This window comes from Manduca sexta, chromosome 14 (assembly GCF_014839805.1).
Source record: "Manduca sexta isolate Smith_Timp_Sample1 chromosome 14, JHU_Msex_v1.0, whole genome shotgun sequence".
Taxonomy (NCBI): domain Eukaryota; kingdom Metazoa; phylum Arthropoda; class Insecta; order Lepidoptera; family Sphingidae; genus Manduca; species Manduca sexta.
In genome coordinates, this window is record NC_051128.1 from 1 (window position 1) to 20145 (window position 20145).

At 35.7% G+C, this 20145-nt stretch overlaps 2 protein-coding genes across 2 annotated transcripts; one reads left to right on the plus strand and one right to left on the minus strand.

Annotated features, from left to right (window-relative positions):
* Positions 1–64: 64 nt before the first annotated feature.
* Positions 65–5461, plus strand: LOC119189330 (glycoprotein-N-acetylgalactosamine 3-beta-galactosyltransferase 1-like; the record flags this gene model as incomplete). Its single annotated transcript, XM_037438592.1, is given in 4 exon segments — positions 65–161; positions 764–890; positions 1317–1471; positions 1955–5461. Coding segments are annotated over 4 exon segments (550 nt in total), but the record flags the coding sequence as incomplete, so codon positions are not given.
* A 2881-nt stretch (positions 5462–8342) lies between these two features.
* On the minus strand, positions 8343–17334 carry LOC119189347 (rac GTPase-activating protein 1-like). The gene is made up of 13 exons (XM_037438640.1): positions 17039–17334; positions 16167–16369; positions 15546–15699; positions 15014–15174; positions 14296–14397; positions 13322–13445; positions 12422–12587; positions 12064–12187; positions 11591–11740; positions 11115–11365; positions 10546–10675; positions 9517–9650; positions 8343–8632 (listed from the first exon to the last, which is right to left on the minus strand). The coding sequence occupies exons 1-13, from the start codon at positions 17148–17150 to the stop codon at positions 8590–8592; spliced, it is 1854 nt and encodes a 617-aa protein (XP_037294537.1). The 5' UTR covers positions 17151–17334; the 3' UTR covers positions 8343–8589.
* Positions 17335–20145: the final 2811 nt, after the last annotated feature.

Here is a 20145-nt window from a genome sequence, read left to right on the forward strand (position 1 = left end):
TTACGAAATTTACCGATCTCTAACACTGTCCATACATTATTGTATTTGTTAACTTGGCCGGCAGGTACGTGGTGGTGGAGAACTTGCGGTACATGTTGGCTGACTACAACAGCGACGACCCCATATACTTTGGGTGCAGGTTCAAACCTTTCACTCAGCAGGTGAGATGACATATTCATTGACTGTCGATTTTGATTCTAGAACTCTTGAACATAAGGTGCAGTTTTTGTTTCATAGTAGACAAGAATAAAAATTATTGTAAGATTTTTTATATGTACATACACACTCACGACTTTAATCTTCGAAGGGGTCGGTTGAAGAACAACTTGTGCACCCATTTTTCACCGTCTGTATTCCGTCCTGTTTTGTGATAGGGGTTAGTTTGTTGCCATATCAGGCACAAATTGCAGACTCCTGGTTGATACTGACTAGGGACGTCTAATATCACTTTGCCCTATCTGGGAATCAAATCCGAGACGTTAGCATAGCAGTCGTACTGTAATACAATTACTCTTCCTTAGCACCGAGGTTTTATATACGTCTAAGATTTAAAGTTTTAATTGACAAACCTAGACCAAGTATAGCAAGTTATTTCCTTCTGTATCCGCTTAGGATGTGTATACAAATATACTACATGTAAGACCAAGCCGTTTGACTATGATTGGTCGAGAGACCCACGCGTGAGTCACGTGTCGGTCTCTCGACCAATCACAGTCGAGCAGGCGATGTTGTGCGTGGTGTGTATGTGTGTCGCGCGGCGCAGGGCTACATGAGCGGCGGCGCGGGGTACGTGCTGAGCCGCGCGGCGCTGGAGCGGTTCGTGACGGCGGCGCTGCCCGCGCCCACGCTCTGCAAGGCCAGCGACCACGGCGCCGAGGACGCGGAGATGGGTAACTACACACATGCCAACAACTAGAGATTAGCGAATGAATTTAAATAACTGATTTATGGGCCTCGCTAGGGGCGATAGACACGGACAGCTGAGTATTAAATGAGTATATTTGTGTATATAGTCGTGTTAAATTATCAGGATTTTGCTTTGCCCTGGTTGAAATTTTAACATTCTGCATATACGTTAAATCACGGGTAGCATTTACTTGTAAGTGGTGAAATACGCCCTTAATAGCTAGTTTTAAAATTAATATTATGCATTTATGTTCCTTTTTTTCAAGATTAGTCGAATGTATTTTTTTTTAATAATTAATATTAAAGCTTAGCCCTTCTCCTACATTAACCTATGTTTTATTAAAAAAAAAAACCTTTTTAATATATTAATATTATGTTATTAAAAGACACCCATTAAATATATTTTCCAGGCAAATGTCTAGCCAACATCGGTGTGAAGGCGATGGATTCGCGCGACTCGATGCACCGCGGCCGTTTCTTCCCGTTCGTACCGCAGGATCATCTGTTCCCGAACAAGGACAAGGGATTCTGGTATTGGAGCTACATCTACTATCCTAGTGACGAGGTAAGGATTTTTAAAACGTCTAAAATTATACAGGGTGTTAGATAAAGACGTTGTAAAATATTGGTAGATACAGGGTGTTCTATTTAGTCTGGATACTTAAATAAGTAAAGATTTAAGCCAATCCATACCTTTTAAAATGTTTGTAGCGTATAATTATTATTAAATAAAAAAATGCTATTATTCCATTGATAACTTGTTGATAAAATTCTTTCTAACGATTTACTACCGTTTTCAATAAATTATTCCATTCGCTTTTACCAATCTATCGCGTGGACAAATGGGCCAATCAGTATTGAAGTTTTTCGGTATCGGATCGACGATTAAGATCAGAATCGTTTATTGAAATGTGCCGTAACTAGCTCTATCCACAGTTATCCGTATTCTTACGCCTAAGACTAAAAATCCCTTGTCTGAGTTTTCTGCTACAATAACAGCATTTACGCAATCTTTAAGTACCGTCTACAAAAAAATCATAATTCTCAGGGTCTCGACTGCTGTTCAGACCACGCGGTGTCTTTCCACTACGTGAACCCCGAACAGATGTACGTGCTGGACTACTTGATATACCATCTTCGACCTTACGGCATACGGTATGGGAGCGGCGACCTGCCCAAAATACTTCGCAATAGCACCAGAGAGTTGGAACATCAGTAAATATGCACTTGATTAATGCTGAGAGAATTTGGTAGTTATTATTCAAGTTAAAAAATAAGTTCAAACATTTCATATAAAGATCAGGATATGTTGGTTTAGCCAAGGTTAAGCCGAAATATTTTTTTTTCTGTAAAAAATATGTTTCTTATACTCCATAAATTATTGCAGAATATCATGCAATAGCATTTTATTAAATATTTAAAACAACACTAAGTTTTCTCAGCAGGTCGAGTGTGGATTAAAAACATTGTAACAAAAGTATTGCAAATAACATTCCAAATGTGATTGAGACTTGATTTTATAATTTATAGCCAAATTCGGTCAATAAACTAAGCTGTGAAGTTAGCACAATTTTGCTTTTGAACAATGTTATTGTATGGATGTTGTAGATTCAATTCTAAGTTTTATCGATTTAAGTAGGAATAAGCATAATCGGAATCTCAAATAAGTATATTGGTCTCCTACTTAAAAAAAATCTCATACGTATCAGAAAAAATATTGATAATAGTTTTTGATCGAATTTGGTAATACTGAAATTCAAAAGACCAGTAAAATTACAGTGAAATTTTGTATAAATATGTGAACGAAAACATTCTTGTATATTTGTAAATCGTCATAGTATAGAACGTAGCATAATAATGAAGTGAGAAATATAATATATACTGCGTAATATGTAGCTATTATATTGATTTTAATTATCAATAATTGTATATCGATTGTCGATTCAAGTATCGATAATTGTTTTTATCGATTATAATCAATTGTCGATGCTATTTGTGTAAATACAGACGGCCATAACTTGATGTCGTACCATACATTATAACATAAATAATTTTGTACTAGAACTTACCATTGTTACATGTGTTTTAAATGCGAACAGATTACAGTATTGTGAAAATACCTAACAGTTAACTACGTCAGTTTTTTATATCGATAAAAAATACCTTAATTTACAGTTATCGAATAGTGATGACAAAATATGTCGATATTTTTACTATGTTAATAAAAAGTCGAAATGTGAAGTTATGGTTTGCCTGAAGATGCTATAATTATGCGCATTTAAGCGTTTTAGTGTGAGTTATTAATCTTGCCATTTGTAAGTCGATCGTAAATTGTAAACAAAAGTTTCTTAGAGAAGATTTTTATTGTCTACTGATTTAAGACAAAATCTTTTGATATTTATAAAGGTATCGCCAGTTGTTGATCATAAATCAACATTTTTTCATTGAATCACGAAATAAAATTCATTTTTGCTATATTTTTCTCATACTATTTTTATATAGATGTAGAGATAATTTGTATATAGCCATTTTGTCAGAAGTTTGTTTGAGAGAGATGACCATATCGACCGCGGTGGTTGTTAAAGTATCAGTAAAATACCGAACGCTTTCTTAAATGTTTTCTAGGTGGTGTTGATAATTTCAAATCAAGGTCACAATTTAATATAATAATAATAATAATTTGCGGTCGACCATTATTGTTAAAAGAGCATAATATATTATTATTTATAAAATACTATATCATGTCATCAGGGTCAGTGCATTTACATAGAACACGTGCTTTTAGACTTATTTAATTTATTGTAAGAGTTCGCGAATTGTGTAAAAACATGCTGAATATACCAAATTAGTTTAAGGTAGATAGTGGATTTTTTAGGCAATGAATCGATTTTTTCCCTTTATAGTTAAAAAACTATGAAAAACAAAGCTTTTGGCAGTCAAACATTTGTGGTGGATTTAATAATTATTTAAATTTAGTTTCATTCGATTCGAATATTTTCAGTCAAATGTCTCGTACTGCTTTTTAGGTATTATGACAGATATCCCTAAAAATTGGGAAATTTAGAAAATTCCTTCATTTTGTACAGTGAGCCTAGACCCTATCTATTCGAATGGTGATACATTACCTTAAAAATTTACTATTTAAATACTGTGTTAAATTTATCTCCAAATTCATCGAATAAAAGAATTAATGACATAAAAGTAAATTGGATCTCATATAAATAATATTATGTGGATACCTCCACTGTTAATAATATGTTTAGGGAGCATTCAGATATTATCGATTCGAGGATGTTTTTCGAAAAGCTGTTTTCTGCTTTTATCACAAATTGATGTCTAGCGCAATTTTAAAAACTAGTCTTCACGAATAGAACTTGAGTGCGAAATCGATTTATTATAATTTTTCTAATCGATATGTAATCGGAGCGAAATCAGGCTTTGGTATAAAAATAGCCACCTTGAAGTTGGACCTCTTTAAAATAAAATAATATTAAACTCATCACAGTCAGGAAATACCTATTAATCTTTTAAGAGTGTAATCGATAAAACCCCTAAAATCGATAATGTTCTCAAGTTCAGAATACGTTATGATAATCTTGGAATCGTTTTAATGAAGCGAATACCCGCACGCAATGATTATGTACGGGACATCTCTTATTGATAGCAATGATAGATTGTTTTTGATAATAGACACCTTTTGCTATTTGCTAAACTTATGTGATAAATGATAATGAGTACGCGTTAGCCGTCGATCGGGTCTCTAGACGCACTGAATGTAAAAATTGATTTTTAGATAAAATCGATGCGCCACGCCAACTTGCTAACGCGGCAATCATTTTTATGTATGGCGAGCCCATACAGATTACGTCACATGTTAACCAAAGATTTTTGATAGCCAGTAAGTTTTGTGATGGCACTAAAGTAGTTTTATCACGAGTTACCATACGTAGGCGATATATTTATATGGATATTTTATAGAATACGTGTGTCATTGTATGTTTTAAGTTTTATCTAGTGTGTTTTTGAATGTCTGATTTTTTATTCGACGGATAATTTTTATCGCCGCGGACTAACTTTGTGATTTTAACAGTTTCTTGTAGGAAAAGTGTCAGTTATTATTTGGATCAAAATTATCTGGGGCTTAAAAAATCAGACGCATGTTATATTACAAATTTAATTTAAATTCTGGCGCGGATTAGTTTCTTTTATGGTTTGAATTATATTTTAATACTGAAAATAAGTTCCTATTTGACAGCCGTGGTTGTCAACTTTGAAAAGAAATCGAGGATAAGTATCCTGCTGAAAAGTTTGTGGGCTATAACTATATTTGGGTTTAGGTTTTGTGCCAGAGTTCCTCGTAGTTCCTGATACAACACATTGTGTCAGGACTGTTTTATTTATTTATAATTTAATCCGAAATATATGTCCCAGTGTAAAAATGCTCCAGTGTACAAGAGCCATAATAAGAATGTCATTTTCGTAGAATTTTTTCGCTTTATGGTTTTGCTCAATTTCTTTTATTATTTATGATTTAATAAAGACTTTGTGAAATAAATGTCTTGTTTTTATTTCATTAATTTAACGATCAACACAATAGAAAAGTGTATTATATAAAAAAAAAAATATTTTTTTAATTTATAATGAATTTTCACTGGCGCCTGCCGGCAGCCCTTCGACTGGCATGTCTATGTTTGACAGCTCGACCAAACAAGGGATAATCGGCTATAATCAAGACGAGAAATCTGAAAGTAAGTACTGTTGCCCATATATAATGCCGGCCAACGAAAGATTTTGCGCTTCTCAACACCCACTCATATTTTACCAGCCTATTAAAAATGATCAACCTGCTAAGTAGTCCAGAAAATCGATTTGAAATAAAACACAACTTAGTCTGAAAGATTTTATTTGTATTTTTACAGTCAAATGTTACCAATTTTATAGGCGAAGGAACAGGTGCGGATTCTAGCAAATAATGGGGGGTCATGACGCCCAAACAAAAATACATTTTTAACATTTTAAATAATAACTCACACTCCTAACAAAGTATATAATGCTTCAATCGCATAATCCCCGATTATTTCTAAATCTGCAAATAAAGAGTAAACTTAATACTAGTCAATGACTAGGTTGAATGTGATGTGGAATACATTTAATTTGCAGAAACTTAGTGTTCCTGTTAAGAAATACTAACTACACCCGAGAGCATTACATATTTTATTAGATATTAAAAGCTAAGACTGTGTCAAGATTGGCGAGTGCAAGGAATAATAAACCCTATTTTTATACAATGAAATCATCAGACGAACAGGTGGTATGCTTAATAAGCTTTTAAACCCATCCATAAGCAGTAACAATGTGATCCACGACTTTTATTTCATTTAGTACTGCATAGCATTGTGCTTTATATTCAGACACCCTTATTCATAGACGTTAATTATCTAAGGACGGAGCATTGCTGTGATATCAAGTCTGTTTCTCAGCTTTGTTTATCTGACAGCTTGCTGTTTGTTCAGCTTTGTTTATCTGACAGCTTGCTGTTTGTTCAGCTTTGTTTATCTGACAGCTAACTGGATTCAAGTTGTATCTCAATATTAGCCAATCACAACGCCCATAGGGCCGTACACATAGGTGTACGCACTGCGAAGGCTGCCATGCCGTCAGCACTGAGAAACATTTGTTATCACAGCAATGATCAGTCTTCAGAGAAATAACATCTATGAATAAGAGGGTGAGACTTTACTAGCTACCTACAATGTCCTACAATTTCGAAACAGTAATAGCGTGATGCAGATACACAAAGGGATAATGTAAGCGTCTTGTCGCTTAAAATAATGCGCTCGCTAATCTAGACACATTCTTATAAAAGCGAGCGTATACGTTTATTCTAACGATAACACAAAAACTATAATTATGAAGTAGTCTATGAATATATTATACTTTGTAATGGCATATAATACAATTTACAAAATATATATAGAAGAGATGAATAGAAAAATAATAACTGATAAGCTAATGAAATATATTACACGGTAGTTTATATACGCCTTTTGAGCCAAATATATATATTTTTTTTAGACAAGGACCACAGTTAAATACTAGCTGCGTGTTTATATAGTAAACAAGACCTATAGATTAACACTGGATAAGTTAATTTAAGAGATTGAATAGTTGTGTTTTTCTCATTTATATTTCAAGTAATTATTGTTTAGAGATCCTATTTATTAAAGGATTTTTTCTATACTTTTTCTATGAATATCATAAAGACGATGGGGAATGTGGTCGTATATCATAGAAGTTACATCTTAATTTTTGTTCGACAAAAAAAAATACAGAAACATTGTCAGTTATCGATATAATAATACAACTTATTAAGGATAATATACAACTTTAAACTAAGGAATAAATGAGAGGCGCTATTTATTATATTACTGGTTATTTTAAAGCATTTACATGGGAATACAAACTAACTGTACTTATATAGGATGTTTCAAAATTCAACGCAAAGTAGGATGATCAAATATCTATAACTTCTACTCCATTGAATATTACTTCATTCTCTAACTGTAAAATCTACATATATGTTAATGTCTTATAAGAAAAAAAAAAACAAATAGATGCCTTTGTACAGACAGACAGTCATCGTAGGCGGTGGTGTGACGTCACTATAACGGAAACATATACTAATATAATAACTAAACTAAATATTTAACTAAAAAAAAAACGATTTATCTTTTGAGTTGATGATTATATTAAATATTTTTCTACAAAATATATAACTACTTATTTTTTGTTATCAACGAAGGCACTAGCAGCCTGATTTTCATTATGGTAAATTGTCGCCATCATATCATGGGAAATACAAAGGCATATACCAGCATTGACCAGTAGGCAATTGCCTACTGTTAAATAATTATCACCAAAAAATTAAACCCAAAAGACAAACATGTAAAGTAAGAAAAAAAAAAAACAACTTACAACTAACATTAAGTATGTCATAAAGTAATTAAGTACAATATGTTACGACCAAAAAACAATGTATCAACTATTTCAGGATGTAAAGTGCATTTTGTTGAGATGAAAATGTGAGGTAAAGAACTAGCAAGATGACTAAAAAAACTAATTAATTTACTTAATATTTTCAATTTGTGATGTATTTTACAAGTTTTCAATTAAATATTTAGTATATTGTGTAACTTTTTTTAAAGACTGATATTATAAATATGCGAATAAACGCAAATACTGAACAAAAAAATCATAGCTACAAACTTAAAACAAGACAATTATTAATGATTTACGAAAATTTATTTAACAAACTATAACTCTATCTTTGTGACTTACTAACTCGTACAAATTAAATATTACACTCGCAAAAATTTTAGTTCGAATTTTTATAATTTTCGCGCTTAAAATTTTACGGGGGGTCAAGACCCCAAAAGTTATCGCTAAATGCGGCCCTGACCCAACAACGAAAAGATTATAATAGATTTTTATTTTATTATTATTTATTTCGGATAGTACGATTTCCTAACCACTAATATGGATAATATATTAAATAATAACACAGGTTAGTCAAAAATATTGGGAAACATGACTATTTCCATGCTTAAAGATAAATAATTAAATAACTAACAATGTACAAAAACTGGTTAACATAAATGATGAGTGCGAAACAAACTAAATTAACTATTTCTGATACTGGAAGTAGTGTTTCTTCTTCCGCGTAACACTGTAATAAACAAATAATTTTTAATTAAACTTGTCTTGGAATAGCAGACCCTGCTCATGGTGGAATGAAATCCATTTCATGTATTATTATATATCTTTTTTTACGTGAAGGGCAGTGAAAACACTGCACCTAATGTAAGTGGAGTAGGTTTAAACAGAATATCGACTGACGAGACATGATTACCCCTCGGCAGTCGACACAATTATGCCGGTAATGTTGAGTAGGACATACAAGCGGTACATTTGTCCGGGACATGACGTCAAAATGTAAGAGTGGCTCAAAATTATATGTTGTACTACTTCAAATTTTATGTCGCGGCAGTCGCGTTACTTATTCTCCGTCTCTGGTAAGCTGTAGGACGAGAACAGTGAGGTAGAGAACCGCATGCTACAAATTACAATAGGACGTTATTTTACAATGGACATTACATTACTGCGTTTCGAGTCGCGAGCGAGAGGGAAATATTTTGAGGGTTAACATTACAAAATACTGTAAGATACGCATTGAAACGCCGAGCCTCACTACGCCTCGCCTCATTTGAAGTAGGACGCTGTACCAGCTCAATGCTAAAAAGAGGCTACTCTTACAAACTCTTTTTTATGTCATGTCCTACCCAACTCTATATGCCGGCCTGTTGGAACCGGATATACACAGGCTGATCCCGAAACGCGATCCTTACGTGAGCCCCTGGTGCGAGTTTTGACACCTTGTGTAGGGTGGTCGATATCCGGCCCTATTTAAAATATACCACCAGCAAAAAAAAACTACGTATTTCTCAAAATTGGATCCCCCAGAGAGGCTAACCACCAAGCTTGTCACATCAAAGTAGGTTAAGGACAGGTCAGATTTTTTTCAGTATAATATTGATCAACAGAATAACTTACCCAGTGTCCGCTGGTGAAAAGAAGAATCCCCTGGACTTGGTCATAGTGCCGCCGTGCGGGGAGCCGAGCTCCGCGTTGGGACACGCCCACTGCGACCAATAGTCGCTCGGTAATTGGAGCAGCAGCTGCATCGCCTGGTAGAAACAAACACAATGAGTATGGGCTATTCTAGGTATAGGTCCTTAGATAGATAACATCTATGAATAAAGGGGAAAGTTTTTAAATTTCACACCTATCAGAAAATAATGTATTTTAGCTGGCTTTATGATCACCTTTTCTTTTTAAATAGATACATCGCTATAGACCTGTTTTTTTTTATCCTACGTTTGTCAGCCTGGCAAGAGCCGGCTTATACAAACAGATAGGACTTTTGAGTGAGCGATATAGGCGCTCGCAACCCTTGAAAATTGAGTAACCTGAGGTCAACCCACTAGTAACCCAGTAGTTACCCAAGAGTAACCCCAACGGTAAACCTTTGCTCTCGGTCACTGGTAGAGGATGAAACATCCACGATTATGGCGCATAGTCGTAGCGAACTAACAAGCTAACCATTAACACCGTATCGTTGTGACGCAGGCCGTATTATGGCTGCGCGTAGTCTGTTTTCTCAAACAATACTATGGGTAAGCACAGTGCAAACACATAATCTCGGCTAATTCATAGTTTTTTTTTTGGCTTTGTTTATCTGTCAGCCAAGTTTTATCTCAATCACAGTATCCTTATGACTACACAGCATAGGTTGTCTACCGAAAGCACTGAGAAACAGATTTATTATCTCACTATTGCTATAAACTATCAAGTAACGTTTGTGAATACGGCCTTAATACCACAATGGAATTGAAAAAAATATTACGAAGTCATTAGATTCTTTTTATTTGTATATTGTAGGTTTTATGTGATTCTTTGGGAATACTATAAAAAATAGTACATACTTTACATGAATATCATTAAACCTTTGGAATAATGTATTTTGGTCCTTCGAGCGGGATAACCGTGATATGTTCATAAACTAGTACATGATTAACGTACTTGAATCATCTGTGTAGTGGCTGCGTACATCTCTGGCGTTTGATCCATAATGCCAAAGCTTATTATTGTTGGGCCAAACACTTTAGCCACGTTTAGAATGGGCATGTCACACTCGGGGCTTTCGGCTACTCTGAAAGGTTAAAAAAAAATCTATGTAAAAAAAGTTTTAAGATCTTACAATCACCCCGTCTTTTTCTTTTAGGGATAGGCAGAAGGTGTATGAAATATTTTTTCAGTTATGTTGTATGTTATAAGAGGTGAGCTTGTTGCAGTTGTATGGTCCAATTCTAAATTTTGAGTTGAAACTGATTATGGTAACATTACTTGCAGAAAACCCAATATCCTGTGATTAGTGATGTGCCTTTGCAAGCGCGAAGGCCTGGACGGTTGCCTCGTTAGCCCTAAGGCCGGATTATTTCATGCATGGTCAGATAAAGTTAAAACTGGCGAATTGTAAACGAATTTACAACAGGATGAACTCGTCTAGTGTAATAATGACTAAAACTTTACTTGACCATGAATGAAGCAGCTACTACTAAATCCGCCATTGATTATTATAATGCAATTACTTCTGTAAATGCAGCACGAGGAAGGCGAGTGTGTCCCTGTTGGGTTGCGGCAGTTGCGACACTGCGTGGAGCGCGGCGGCCGCTGCGTCGCTCTGTTCCCTCACGCTCGCCAGCGCCATGAAGTCCGACCACAGAGCGTGAGTCACCAGCGGCTCCTGTAGACCGCGCAGGAAGTCCTTGATGCAGCCGCATATCGCGTGGATATCCTCATGGGTTAGTGACGGCGAGCCGCAACCGCTTAGGAAACGTTCCTGGAATGATAAATTTGAATGATTGTAGACTGGGTTGCGCTTGCGCAACTGTCAATTGTCAAGGATTCACGTTAGATATAATAAGTGATTGTCAAAATGCTGAAAAATAGGTATATATTTAAAGAAACGATATGCATTTACCTTATATAATTTAATATACGACATAGGAAGATTGAAACATATTACCATTATATAGATTGTTATAGTATGGTCATAAAAAATTACCTTCAACCTCTTGACCTCCTTCTCAGTGGCGCTGATGCGGTAGATGCCCCTCTCGCTGAGGCCCCGCTTCTCCACCTCGTTGACGCAGTGCACCAGCAGCGCCGGCACCATGGGCGGAGTGCTCGGCGCGTAGTCCGCTATAGACCCCACCTGGAGCAAAGGTAGCCTATCTTTATGCCAGCTATTTCCGTCTTGTTGCAGGGCATGGGTTCTCCTATCGGTTTTCTGTTTAGATCTATCCAAAGCTTGCTTGAGCTAATATTTATAACGGTATTTGTCTAGTTTATCTCGCCTGCTATGAAAGTAGACTAGTTTTTCAAAAAGTGATATATTAAAAATCAAAATGAATACATTTTTATGTTCATAAAATATAAATAACTTTGAAAAAAAAAACACTCTTCTAATGAATGTTTTTGCATTGACATTGACTGAGTCATCGTATATTGCCAGTAGCAGTGAGTTTGCCGGCCCACCTGGTTGTTGTGCCGGCGCGCGGGCGCGGGCGGCACGCACGGCAGCGGCAGCAGCGCGCGGCACTCGGGGTGCGTCTGCGCGCGACAGTTCTCGCACTTCAGGCCAGACTTCGCGAACTTTATACTGGAACGGAAACCACGAATTACTAAAATGACTTTAAAAACGTATCATGCTGTATAGTTGGCACTGTTTTAAAACTTAGTACTTATAAATTTTTCATACTTTTTTCCACTCCTTACATTATATTGTCTACTATATTAGACCCAGCACAATATTAGCTTACAAAATAAGCTATGGATGCTTAAAATAGATGCAGCTTAATATTAAAAAAAAAGCAGTAAATAATGTGCGACTGACGTGTTCCCACAGGGTCCGCAGGTCTCGCGCTTGTAGAAGTTCTTGGCGACGAAGCAGTGCTGCCGCAGACGGTTCCGCGGCGAGCCGTACGCCGCCGAGATCACCGACGCCGCTCGCTTCACACCACTCGCCACACCCGCAGGGCTGTCCGACGCAGACTCTATGTCTACAACAATACGACATTGAAAGAAAAGAAAGAAGAAGAAGAAAGAAAAACGATTTTTTAGTCACAGTCGCAACACAAACAAACACAATGTACATACCTCAAATTACAAATAAAAAAAAAAAAACAGAATGGCTGATCGCGACTATGACTCATGGTGACCACTCAGTATAATGTTGTGATGTTCGCAAAACGGAAACAGATAGATTACTATGATATGATCATTACTACGGTAATGAAATAAAAGGCCCCGCTAAAATTTCCCGTATATTCATTGAAAGAGACCATACTGCTATTGGAGTAATATGGTGTGTATCCTAGTTGATAGGTCTCTGCTACGCTAAAACCTGGCTGGCTGTAATATCTATTAGATTTTAAACCAATCTGCCAGTATTATTATTACATTTGGCATAACAACAAACATTTGACAGGGTGAATAGCTCAGTGCAATAACTCATAATAAACTTTAGTCCCCTCTATTAATTACGTATAGATCATCCAAGAAGACGCGCCTCACAATCTTCCCTAATCACTTAGTGAGCGTGTGCAACATAAGTATACACGCACATTACGATGAATAGCGTCGGGGTATGTGTTTGGATTAGTCTCCTTACCCCGCGACACCCCCCCTTAAAAGTAGTGGGATGCGTCTTCATGTATGAAATGTTATAAACTGTAATTCTACAGATACAACAGCCTGTCTATCATACAAAACTGTCCATAATTCTAATACTAACCGGAGCGCGGCGGTGCACTCGGCGTGCAAGGCTCCTGCTTGACCGTGGGCTGCATGTTGCCCGACATACGCGCCGACGACTTACGTGGCGGCGGACCCTCGTCACTGCTCTCCGATATGGGTTGCTGTAACAAAATATTAAAATCATATTACTACAGCTAAGCAACTTTAACTCCTCCCTATCTTTCTATTTCATTGCGATGTAAAGACAAATCAGTGTTCCCTGACACTCGCCGAGCTTCAACGCTGGGTTTTGTAGTAGTGGGCGAGATGGCGGGAAAATCTTAACTACAGCTAAGCAGAGATATCTTCTATGTTGTTCATAAATATAGCTTTATTTACATATACTCATAAGTAATATATATTCAAGTGCTTTATTGGTAGCATAGAACATACATCAGCATACATAATATATTTATGGTTACAAACAATTAAGCAAGAAATATATATCGAAGCGGCCCGACGGGAGTGAGGGAGACACATGAGAGAAGTCGTATGCATTTCCATCCGTGAAAGGGTTGCAGCGGATCACTGCCGGCGAGAACTGCGTGAGCAGCTCGAGGAGCGTGACAACCCATCCGCTTCATGGATCGCATGATCTAAACAAGTAAATACGCAAAGTTTCGTCCGGAGTGCATTACACCTTGAATAGTTGCGTTATAAAATATCTTCACTTCATTTCTACCAGGAAGTTACATTTTAGGTCAAATAAGTTTTATACCTATGCAACATCCTTTAATAGGGGATGGAAAAAAATCTTTTTTAACCAATGAAACATTGAGAATTGAAACCAATGGAAAATCTATTTATTCTAATATTGAATGAACTTAATTTTTAACAGCTGTTTATCACAAATGAAAAGAATGTTTTGTATATTTGCAAATTTTGACTTCAATAGTGCTAGAACTTAAACAGTATAAAATTTATAACTCAACTTGGCAAGACTGATTGAAACATTATGGTGATAGTACTCACGAAGTTCTGTGGCGGCTTGAGGTCATGCGTGGTGGGCGCGCGCTCCAGCGTCAGCGTCGTGGTGGCGGTGGCCAGCACCTTGCCACCCTGCAGCTCCACTGTCTGGTACCATCCACAAAATATTAGCAATATAAGGAATATCTTAAAGAAAGGGTGAATCAAGAATACCCTAAATCGACGGAAATGTATGAAGATTAATAAAGTTAATGGCGAAAATAATATGTGGACATTGTGAAAAGTAAGAAATCATAATAAATGTCTATTTCTAGGTGTGGTATTCATGTATGTATCTATGAGACACAAAAATATTGTAGGTTTTCTGTCAATAGAATAATTTAATTGTTTTTATTTTGAGCGTATTGTCTAGCCAGTGCTGGAACTTCAAATCGAATCTGGTAGCTCAATGCGAGTTGTATCCATCATAACTATTATTATAATTTGTATATATGATACTGATTTTATTTACATAAGTTATATTTTTGTTTGTTGGTTTTATTATACTTATAACCTTGTAAATATTGTGTTTACCCCTTAAGTGGTATGCATATCAGCCAATTATTTAATTGAATACAGTTTTCTAGAATTAAGAACATGTATGCTCTAAGTGTACCTTTTTAAATAAACAATAAACTATATTGTTTTTTGCTCTTGCTCTTGAAACTGACCAGTAGTGTTAATTGCAGTCTCCTCACAACAATAGCATAATGTGTTAGTATACCTTAGTAGCAGAGGAGTTTGACGAGCGTCGCTTCTTGGACGCGGGCACGTTCTCGCGAGCGTTCCACGCGCCGCGCTGCACCCACGAGCGACGCGTCGACGCCAGCGATAAGTCCAAGTCGTCCTCTGAACGGGAGTACGACATCTCTGACAGCAGCGTACCTGCAGGATACAATATTGTTAATATTTTGTTACACAATTAATGTGTAATTTTATATGGCCATTATTGAGAGCAAGCCAGACGCCCGATAATAAGGGTCACTACTATATACGAAAAGTAGTAGCATCACTCAAACAAAATTACAAAACACCATATAACATTCCACTATGCTCGTCAACCTGAGACTTTGACGTTAAGCTCTATATTGCCTCATAATTATACTAGCTACAATATCATTCAAAGCAAAATCAGTGCCTATGCAGTATCGATAGTCGAAAGATATTTTAGTTGTACCTAACTAATCTCATAGAAGAGGAATAATATCAAAGTTCAAATATACCCAATCTATTCTCTAAATTAAGGTATAACTTACCTGTGGAATTGAGTTCTGGCACACCAGTGAGCTTGGCATTGTGGTCCTGTTGAGCGGTGCCATTTAAGAATGCCAGCTTCTGTAGCGTCTCATCATTCAGCTTGGCTCTGTTATCATTAAAGAGCAGGTCGCGAGCCATGTCTAGCAGTTTGCTCTGTGAATTATTGTTATATTATTAGTAATGAAAGTAAAAGAAAGACTTGGCAGAAGCCTACAATTTGTTAGCTTCATAACAGTAATTTTATATCTCTGACAAAAGTTTTATTATTCAAATAGACAAATGTTTTATTATATTATATTCTTGACAACCCAACAATACATTGGTCAAAATAACTCATTGTCATAAGTCATTCAATTGAATAGAATACTAAGCAATACTAATAAGAAAGTGGATATTTAGTTGTGCCTTCTGAAATATGGTACAAATATTTTGTAAAATCAATAGTCTTTTAGGAAGCTGAAGTAAAAGTTATAATTCTAATAGCATAAGACAGAGGCTGTGCCTAGTTCAGCTATCCCCTGGAAATATAAGTAAGGATCTCATAGTTTTATACTGTTTATTTTGCAGTGAAAGTCTCTATTAGTAATATTTGCTCAATTTTAATATAAAAATCTGCTCACCAATTCATTATATTTCTTCATTATAATATTTCGCTCTCTCTTCTCACTGTCTAGTAGTTTCCTGACATGAGCAAATTTTGTCTCTGACTTGGTTATGGTTCGATGTGCCTCGTCCAGCTCAGCTTGGAGCCGAGCTGCTTCTGCCTCAGCTGACGCCCTCTGGCTTTGCAGCCATTCTATTTGTTTTAAAAATGCCAGGAAACCTGCAAATAATAAACATTTTGTATAACCAAAATAGTATTAATAATTGCAATTGTTCAAAATAAGTGTTAATAATAATAAAATAAGGGTATTATAGTAAGGCTTGCTTCTGCTAGCGGCTTCAACTCCATGAAACAGGTTATGCAGAATAAATATTTCTCGAGATTATAAATAGCCTATGGGCTATTGGAAGAGTATTGTAAGCAACTTTCAATTAGTGAAAAAAAAGTCAGCTTAGTAGCTCCTGTGATTAGCATATTCAAACAAACTTCACTGATTACTATATAAATGGCTACAACACCAGAGCGATATTGTGGTTTTGTAGATGATCTAGAGGGTCACAAATGGATATCAGTTGAGAGATTTGAAAGGTGTTGGGTAATAAGTGTATAACTATGTGTGGTGACTGTATTATGTTGTAAAAGCAAGTTTGTCAATAATAGTTTTTATATTTTATCCAACATATCTCAATTAGTTGATCTCGTATGTTATAAAACATTTGAATTTATACATATTGATTTTTTTGCCTTTAGTGGAATGCTTGGGTATGCCACTAGAACGGACGGGTCTGTCATCTACCCACAGATATTTTTAGCAAAATGACTATTGCTTATGCGATATATTTCACAGCTTCGGATCGGTATTTATATAAAAACAACAGAGGTACTCACATTCTTCTGCCGCTCCATCGTTTAGCACATTATTCAAGCGGTTCAAATCATCGAATTGTGCCACCAGCGAGAGAGTGATGCTTGGGCCTGAATCTGAGTTTGCTGAACTCATTTTGTAGCACTAACGGCCTTAATTTCCGAATATAATGCAAACTATTTATAATTCCAACAATATCCGCATTTCCAATAATATCAAATACGAAAACAAAGTTTTTGCGACCGTTCAACTCTTGAAAAATAACGACTTTTCGCCCAACAGTCAACAGCTGTCAAAAATGGCGACGCAAACAGGGTACGTTCAAATTATTGATATCAGTACTAAGTTCCAAGTATTATCAATATTATAGATTAATAAACTAGTGGAAAATAATGTTGCTTCCTGATTTAAGTTCTTATAATTACATCCGATGAGAAAACAATGTCAATTAATTAAGTTCTGGGAAGAAAATTTTATTTATAATTAAAAGCACTTTTTAAGTTGCACTTAAGTACACAATGTTTTGAACATCATGTGAGAAAGCAAAGCTACCAGATTATAAATTTTTGCCCAAAGCTAAGTAAATTACTCACAGTTGTTTTATGAAATTATGTACTAAACACGTGAAAGAGTCATAACTACTATTTTAATATATGAATTTTAAAACAAAACAATAATAGGCATAAGTATAATATAATTTAAAATACTGCGATTAAATATTATTTTATTTTTCACTCAAAAAGTCGTCAGAAAATGAACGTGGGTAGATTCAGTAGTAAGATTGCAACACTGCGTGCAGGCTTTGACACTGACAGCGGGGTACATTGACAAATCGCGATGACGTTCGGTTGAGAGCGGTGGTTTGTCGGTGCGGGTCGCGTAGTCTTGCGAATAATTTGTGAGATAATAATTATTTCCGAATCCACCGGCGTTTAAGCCACCGCGCTTCGCCATGGCGGACGAGGAGAATAATTGTGATGAGGGTGGTGGTGAGATGAAAGCGGGAGAGGCGATGCGGCTGCGAGGCCGCAAGGGTGCCCTGAAGAAGAAGAATGTTTACCTGGTGAAGGACCACAAGTTCATGCCGAGGTTCTTCAAGCAGCCGACGTTCTGTTCGCACTGCAAGGATTTCATATGGTGAGTGGACTGTATGATTTTGAGACCTTTGCCTCGTGTATTATAGTTAAAATTAAAAATACACGTTATTTGTTTACAAAGAGGAGGCGCCCTTGGTCGAATGGAGGTTTTTGGTCCGTGAGCCGATGATAACGGCGCTAGCGTGTCGCACATGGCAACAATTAGGAGTGTGTATATGCACCATGTGTGATGTGCCGTCAACGGCGTGATGCGCGCATTTACGATGCCTATTTGACGCCAATTTAGTCCTGTATTGTTTGGGATAACAATGATAGTCGTTTTCCTGTTGCTCTATAAATATTTTAATGCTTATCTCTACATGCACCTGTTTAATTGTTGTATTGTATGTATGTCATATTTCAAAGTGGGAAATAATATTTTTCCTTGACACTATTCAGTAATAATTCTAATCGGATTTTAATTATACTCATCTCATACAATGTTACTTCATAATGCATTCAGAAAAATAAAAAATACATCTTATTAAACATTCCTGAAAAATGAAATGTGTGTTTATATGGAAACACAACATATAAATTAACCATGAACATTTTATATGATCCTGGAAAACATTTGAAAATAATTTAACATAAGTTTGCACTTCCAAGCTTCCTTTATACACTCAACATTTTTAATCCACAATTTTAATGATCATGTTGATTGGTAGTAATGCCACACACATTTGCCAACAGTCAAATAGAACATTTAAAATGAGGCATAAATTTTACAGTGTATAAATGAAACTGTTGTCAAAACATTTTACATTATTAGCTTGTATTGATACACTATTTGTGTTTCAATGGGTTATTTTTGTTTTGGAATAAGGTGAATGCCCCTTTCAATGTTTCTTGTTTTTAAATTGAGATATGTCAGGAATGAGGTATAAATTCACCAAGATTTTGTTATGTTTGTAATTATATTTTTTTAGTGTACTTACTAAATATAAGCATTTTTATGTACTTTCAAACTCACTTACCTGGCTGTATATAAATCATCAGTCATAATCTCATGACAAAATAGGAATTAAAGCAAGATGTAAATTAAATACCACCTAATTATGATTCGGCGTGGAATTCACGCCATCCTTGACGCTATTTCCTTTCTTATCAATACACAAATGATGATCTGACAATCAAGGGAAAAGACATTCGACCGCCATTTTCCCTAAATTCGCGCCAATATTAGCTACAAGCGCGTCTGGTGCCAAATATCAAAATCCATTATACACGCACGTATGGTTTATTTACGATTTAAATTTATTTATTGCTATCAAATGCAGTTGTTATTTGATATCTAAAAGTTAGTTTCATGTGCACATTGAATTTTTTCTTGCCGATTAGAAACAACGGTTTATTTTATTTTACGAGATATGATATTCCAATTTCAAAATCGCGGCAAACACTTTTTTATTTTCCGGTAGATGAGATAATATTGTCAGAATCATTGGGGATCTTAATAAGTAGATTTCAAATAAAAATAAGGATATAATACAGCAGTGGCTGTTTACTTGATAGCCATTAATGGTAATGGTACAGCGTAAAATATATTTACGCGTTTATAATACGCGAAACAATTTTTGATTACAAGTACGTACCCGCGATCACGCTTCCTTGATTTAACATATGCCGTGATACGATCGCATCAAAATGCAGCCGCTAACAAAAGAGTTGGGTATTAACAACTGTAGCGTTAAAATTACCGGTTTCCGGGTATTTGAAAAGAATGTTTCAACCTTTTAAGCCTTGAATTGCATTTACCTTTATTTTGCAACGGATATGAGCCATGATATGACATCATAATTGTGTTACATTTGGTAGTAAATGTTTAAAATCGTAAATACGAATATTTTATAAATCCATGCAAATACCGAAATATAAAATATATTTTCCCGGTTCTAACAGACCCGAATAATTGAGTTGACTGGCAAGGGATAATCTCTCGGCAGCTGACACTGTACTTATAAGTAGCCTACCCAACTTATAGAGGGCCTACA